General features: G+C 38.9%; 1 protein-coding gene across 1 annotated transcript in view; it reads left to right on the top strand.

Annotated features, from left to right (window-relative positions):
* LOC122646262 (DEAD-box ATP-dependent RNA helicase 5) overlaps positions 1 to 6,820 on the top strand; it is a 47,746-nt gene that overhangs the window by 22,348 nt on the left and 18,578 nt on the right. The window contains exons 5-8 of the mRNA XM_043839784.1: positions 1,336 to 1,414; positions 5,727 to 5,812; positions 5,895 to 5,951; positions 6,065 to 6,132. Of these exons, the coding sequence (XP_043695719.1) occupies positions 1,336 to 1,414; positions 5,727 to 5,812; positions 5,895 to 5,951; positions 6,065 to 6,132 (290 nt within the window). The remainder of the gene's footprint in view (positions 1 to 1,335; positions 1,415 to 5,726; positions 5,813 to 5,894; positions 5,952 to 6,064; positions 6,133 to 6,820) is intronic.

The following is a 6,820-nucleotide window of genomic DNA, read 5'->3' on the forward strand; positions in this document are numbered from 1 at the left end:
GCAGGTCAATCTGAAAAGCCCTACGGTTTCAGATCATTAGAGTCCCGATCTGCTGGAATTCTTTTGATCAATAGCTTATTCTTTAAGCTACTGATTTTTGCTGTAATTAAAGACTAATCTGATGTGGTTATAACTCAGATCTGTTTGCTAATCCATTACTCATACCTGTTTTTTGATCAGTTTCTGCCCAATATTTGTCTGTTACTTGAGTATCTAATTTTTAGGGTTTTAATTTGCTAATTCTGTAACAGTGCTGGTTCTTGAGATCCAACCATTGGATCAAGCCCATCTTTTGAAGAGTTGTTCCTTGCTATGTTATCAACCTCATACCAGAATTTTACATCCATCGGAGTTGTTGATCTACTGTTATTAAATATTCTTGAATTCTGGTCATATTTAGGCTTCCAGACTCCATCAGTTATGTTTCGATGTTGGATAGAGGCTGATTGAGTTGGCTTGTATGACCAAAGTATTTTGAATTAATGATTAACTCTACCATAAAAAACACAATAGACATGGTTAGGGCACATGAACCATAAACTACAAGAAGACCAGCTGCGCATAGTTGTCACGGCGTCTAGGCGACCCAAGGTGCTGGAAGGGACCTGGACACAAGCCGAAACCAACAAGGTGACCAAAATGCCCACCTAGGTGACCAAGGCGACAGTAGTTGTCAAGGTGCTTGGATGCCAAGGCTGTCACCTAGGATACGCCTTGACAACTATGGCCAACTGCAAATTGTGTACATTGTAGGGTTGAAGAACTGATACTCTCTCTCTTTTTCTCCCCCCCACACCAGCTTTCAAACTCTCATCTCTTAACCACTCAATCTCCATATTGAATGCTGATATTAAAAAGAGTCCTCTTCCTTTTTGACCCAGTTAGCCCTACAGTTAGCATATAATGTTACTTTCAGTTTCGAGTGGATATAAAGCATAGCCCTCAAAAGTCAAAACACGAAATCCTGCTATGAAATAAGACTAATAATAGTCCAAGGGATGAGCAAGACCCATTTGGGCTTTCAGTTTTTTTTAAACATCATATCATCAAGCTATTTGTAGTGGTCATCACAACTTGAGGTTATCTAGACTATCTACTTATATGTTTATTTTTGTGCGTAGATGGATGTATTAGATTGATATATTTTTGAATTGCAGCTGAACAAGAACTTCATTTTTTCATTTTTTGGACTTGCAATGATCTTATAATGCAATTCTTATATTTTCTTATTTGTGTATCTTAATGTTGTTCAAATGTGAAAGGTCTTGTTTCTGAGCAATCAAACAAGCATTTTAATCTCCTGCTCGCTTTTTCCTTTGTCTATCTCATTTGCAGGTTCTAGATGAAGCAGATCGGATGCTTGACTTGGGTTTTGAACCAGAGGTTCGCTCCATATTGAAGCAGACATGTGCTGGTATGTGACACCAACTTGGATTCCTCATTTTGATATTTTTTCTAATGTCCATTGATTGGGAACATAGTAACCCAATCTATTGTAGTTCATACTTGTAGAGAGAGCATTGTTAGACTCAAAAGGTTAGATAGGACCTTTTCTAAATAGAAAGAAAAGATAGGACGGATATGGTCAGTAATCACTACATGAATTTGGCTTTTTGCCTTTGGTTCTATGGCGATTCAGAATGCTCCCTGCTGTGGCGATTCAGTAGGTTCCCTGGTGGTGAACCCAGGAACCCTTGGACCAATTTGAAAAAGTAAAGGCCTAAAATCATAAACTGTGAGGTCACTTAAACTAACTAGGAAACTGAAATAACAAAAAAAAGGGTGGACTGATATAAGGCTGGACTCTTAGAGACCTATTCCATCCTAACTAAAACACTTTATAACAAATAAAATAAAGAAATAGAACTCTAACTGGACTATCTAATAAAAATCCCATATTCATTCATCCTACCCATATTGTAGGCCCATTAAAGTAGCCTATTTCAATAAAAACCCATTGGGCCAAAGGCCCAACATGTATAGAACCCAACCCAAGGCTTATATCCACTTTTTTTTCCCCGCTAGAAGGTCAGATTTTATTATAATTAAGAAAAAGTATTACGATGGAAGAAAGGAGGGCATTCCCTGCCTATTACAAATACAAAGGAAATAAGGTCCCACCTTCGACAAAGCCATCAGCAGGAAAACCTTAAATCCTCAAATTAACAAAAACCTATATCTTGTTCTACTAGATGTGTCCCAAAATAAGTTTTCCTTGACATGGGATGGAAGATCTATATTTAAAGATGTAGTTGCAGTTTTTGCAGCTGTCTTAGCTAAAAAGTCAGCAATATTGTTGGCTTCCCTGCAGCAATGAGTGGTCTTCCAATTTATAGAGCTTAAATATGGTTTGAGGCAGTTCTGATCCTGCTGCACATACCATGGCAAAAATCCTGAACGAAGAGACATCACTCCTGTAGCCATAGTTTAAAATCTCATCTCGGCAGGCCGAAATGGCCAAGATACCGATGCCAAAATTTTGCCAAAAGTTGGTATTTTCAGGCCCAATTTCGGTAGGTCATTTCGGTGGGTTTTAGGCCAAATTAAGGCCTGATACTTCATGGAAACCCCATTTTAAGCTATATAAACATATTAAATGTTCATATTACAAAAAATAGTCAATCAAAGTGGTGTTTTGGATTTGCACCCTTGATTGACAGTATACGGTCGCATCCAGTTGTATAAATATTTAAATACACATTGTCGAAGTACTAGAAGACATAATAAGCAATTTAAACAAGTAAATCGTACAAAGATAAAGTCAATGGTAGCCTTTAAACTCATAACGCCATAATCATAGAATTAAGTACATAGCCAAGATTACAATAGTCAATAGATTTAATACACATATACTTTCGTAAATCCTAATACAACTGTCTACTAGTAATAACTGCTGTGCCTTCCTGGATCGACCCCACTCATGGTCCGCTGGTGTCGTTCGACTATTGGTGTCTAACATATATTTAATTGATCCCAATCCAATTTACATAACTCCTATTTTTTTCTTTATTTTTGTTGTAGGAAAATCAATTTTTTGAAGCAGAAAATTAAAAAATAATATATAGACAAAAAAAATCAACACTGTGAGGTTGTAGATTGGGCTCCGGTGTCTAACATATAATAAATTCATCACCAACTAACATGTATTGATCATATATTTTTTTCAAAAAAAAAAACTTTTACCTTGAACAATGGAGAAGGCTTCAAATATGTGCTAGGAAGCTTCAATGCATTGTTTCCCAAGTATTTCTGGCGTTGATACAACAAAAATTCGAAGAATGAACCTCAAAATAGCAAAAACCAGCCTTTGAAGTCGAATTGGGATAAAAAAGAACACTCTGGTGAGGTCTCGGTTGAAATTTTGATTGAGACCCTGGAGTTTCTGCCCTTTTATAATTGGGCTTAGTAATAGTAAGCCGAAATTTTGGCGGAATGTCACAACTGGCCGAAATTGCAACTGAAATATGGTCTTTTTCAATTCGATGGTGCTTTTCGTCTCGACCTCACCAAAATTACCGAAATTTCGGCGAGATTTAGTACTATGCCTGCAGCTGAATCACACTCTAACCATAGCCTTTCAATGTTAAGATTTTTGGCTATGATTAAACTATAGTTGTCAAGGCATCGCCTAGGTGTCTAGGCACCCTGGTCGATTGGGGTGCCTAGGTGGACGCCTTGATCGCCTAGTTGGTGTCGCCTTGATTTTTGACCCTCTCCAATGCCTTGGGTCACCTAGGCACCGTGACAACTATGAGTGTTACATAATCGTAGATCAATTTCCATGCTTTCGCGTTCGAGTGTTGCGAACCATTCATCACCTTGTTCACACTTCACCACCAAGCCCTAGCTCGAAAGCCCTTGTCTTACTTCAATTCATAGCAACCCAAGGCTTTAGGTCTCTCCCAATTCCCAAAACAGAGATGCTTGAAGATGAGTGGTTTGTTCCACCTCCAAGTGTGGGGAGGAAACTTTTCCCTCAACGAATCTTGCCCTAAATACTCCCTTCTTTTATGGATTTCCCTCTTTGTTAAGTGGCTTCTCCCTTTCTTCTTTTCTTTCTTGAAGTTTCGATTAAAAAATGCCCAATAACCATCTTTTAACAACTCAAGTCGCAGGTTACTGTTCACACTATCGTGTTACCGTTCACTCTGCCGGGCTCACCGGTTGCTTGCTGGGTTCACCGGTAGTCAGCCCGGATTGCACTGCGGTCATTTGCAGATTGATCTCTTCTCACTAGAATGGCCATATCTTTCTTGTCCGGACTCGGTTTTTCGCGATTCCAGTTGCGTTGGAAAGAAGACTCGAAGGTCTACATTTCATATGAAGACATCTTCAACCCAGGTGGAGTGCATGGTTCCCAAAAATTGGCTTGAACCTGGCTGATGTGCAACCACTGCTGTATCCACCCACCGTACCATTCCAATTTTCCCTAAAAGCTAACTCATATATGTTCATTTTCTATGCTTAGAGTTCTTCCTAATTCTAATGGTTACCTAGTCAAAGAAATCGGTGAAGTTGCCGTACTTTGTCAATAAACCCCAACACTGCCAAATCATATGTACTCTCCCCACTTAGACAGTATATTATATCACCTATAAATTGCATAATTATCAGGACTTAGACCATCAATAATAGAATATCATTTTTCACACTATTATGACTACTTCACATTTCAGAATATATCTAATATTACAGAATTGCCCTCATAAAGTTATTAGTGCATTTATTGCTATGATCAAAATAATATCATAGTACCTAGTCACCTAAGGCCGAAGATTACTAAAATTACCTATAATACCCCTAAAATCCAAAAAACAAAACTTGGGGTATTACAGTCTACTTTTTAGACCTGAAACCTGAAGTCAATATGTTCTGTTTTCTGGTCCGTTGAATCTGAAATTAATAGTGTCCACTGATATTCCATTGGACTATATGAATCTGCAATCTGATCATTATTCTGACCCCTAGTTTGACAGATTTAGCCCTATCCTAGTGTCACTAGGAATCCTCCATAATTTTTGATCCAGTCATTGGGTCAAGCTGAGATTTTCAGCAAGGTTCATACCCCTTAAAAATAGAACTCGATCAGGCTATAATCTAACTATTTGATTTGATTCTATATGTTTTCTCCTATTGCTGGAATTTTGTCTCTGTTTCGATTCTGTTGTTAGCATAGTTGTCACGGTGTCTAGGTGACCCAACGCATAAATCAAGGCAACACCAACATGGCGTCCAAGGCACCCAAGTCGACCAAAGCGCCTGGACGCCTAGGCGACGCCTTGACAACTATACTTGTTAGTGCTTGTTTATCAATTAAATCTGAAGGACATTATTATCACCTTGGTGCCTGCCTCTCTGGAATTTACATGACCCAACTAGAGATCTGTTTAAACTTAAAAAAGAAGAAGCAGAAGATGCACTAATGAGCTGCCTTTTCCTTGTCACTCCAAAGTTGAGTCCAGCTTGCAGCTCTTCAGCCCTTCCCCAAGAGATGTAACTCTTTCTGCCTAAATAGACATAGACATATACTCTTCCAACTGTAACTTTGGTCTTGCTTCTACATTGTCACTGTTGTACTTCATCTATAACTGAGCACTAATTCTCCTTTTTAACTTGTCTAATGGAGTTTTACTACAAAATATTTTCTGGCTGGGAAATGTTGTTTTGTATGGGCTAATTCTATTCTATGTTTCTGTTGATGGATTTGACACTTCTAAATTGTACAGTGCGCCAGATGGTAATGTTCAGTGCAACATGGCCTCCTTCTGTTCATCAGTTAGCTCAGGAGTTCATGGATCCAAATCCTGTTAAGGTGTGGCTCCTGATACATATTTTGACATTTAAAATGTTCCTATTTTTCTTTCAAAAAATAAATATCATCGAATTCTTTGCAGGTTGTTGTGGGATCAGAGGATTTATCTGCCAATCATGACGTTATGCAGATTGTAGAGGTACGATTATTTTCCACATCAGGTGATGAATGTGCTTGATCTATGTCGACAAATATGTTTACATTTAGTGTCTGTTGGGAGCTTAAGAGCCATCCTTTTTTTCTTATCTTCAGGTATTAGAAGACCGTTCACGTGATGCACGTTTGGTCGCCTTGCTCGAGAAGTACCACAAATCCCAAAGGTATCTCCTGCTGTACAACAATAGTTGTAGTGTTGTACGCTTGTCATTGCTTAGTAAGAATGTATTGCTATTCAAAAGTGTTGAATGTTGTACCATGAGGCGAGAAAGTGTTAAGTTGAGAATGGGAGAAGTCTAAGTTAGTCATTGTTATTTACTGTAGTTAGTCTTTGGTTGTAATTAGACTCTTAGTAGGAAACTCTTAGTAGGTTTCCTACTAAGAGTTGGTTGCTTGATTAATATAAGTGAGAGGTTGTCCACGATAGAGGTATTCCATTCCTATTGTGTTCACCCTCTCTCCTCTTCTTCATGCTCTTGTTCTATTTCCTTCTTCACAGGTCTTGGTTTGCGGGTTCTATTTTGTCACATGGCATCAGAGTCTGAACTGGGAGCGGTTGTAACGTTCTGTGGATCGGAGTTCGCTCAATACTTGTTGGTGATCATAGAGTTGGTGTGCTTTGTCAGTCTGATGGTGGGTCACCCTCGGTCTCATGTCCCTTTCCCTTGTCGACCTTGAAGTCCTCATCAAGTCTGGCCATCCCAAGTACTGCATATGGCATGGTGGTGGGAGCAACGTTGGCACCCCTTGTCCGTGTCCTTTTTCTGTTCTTTCCTGTCGCTTACGCAATTAGTAAATTTCTGGATTGAATGTTGGATAAGGGGGCATGCTGTCCTTTTACGGAAAGCAGAG

This window comes from Telopea speciosissima, chromosome 11 (assembly GCF_018873765.1).
Source record: "Telopea speciosissima isolate NSW1024214 ecotype Mountain lineage chromosome 11, Tspe_v1, whole genome shotgun sequence".
In the NCBI taxonomy this organism is placed as follows: Eukaryota; Viridiplantae; Streptophyta; class Magnoliopsida; order Proteales; family Proteaceae; genus Telopea; species Telopea speciosissima.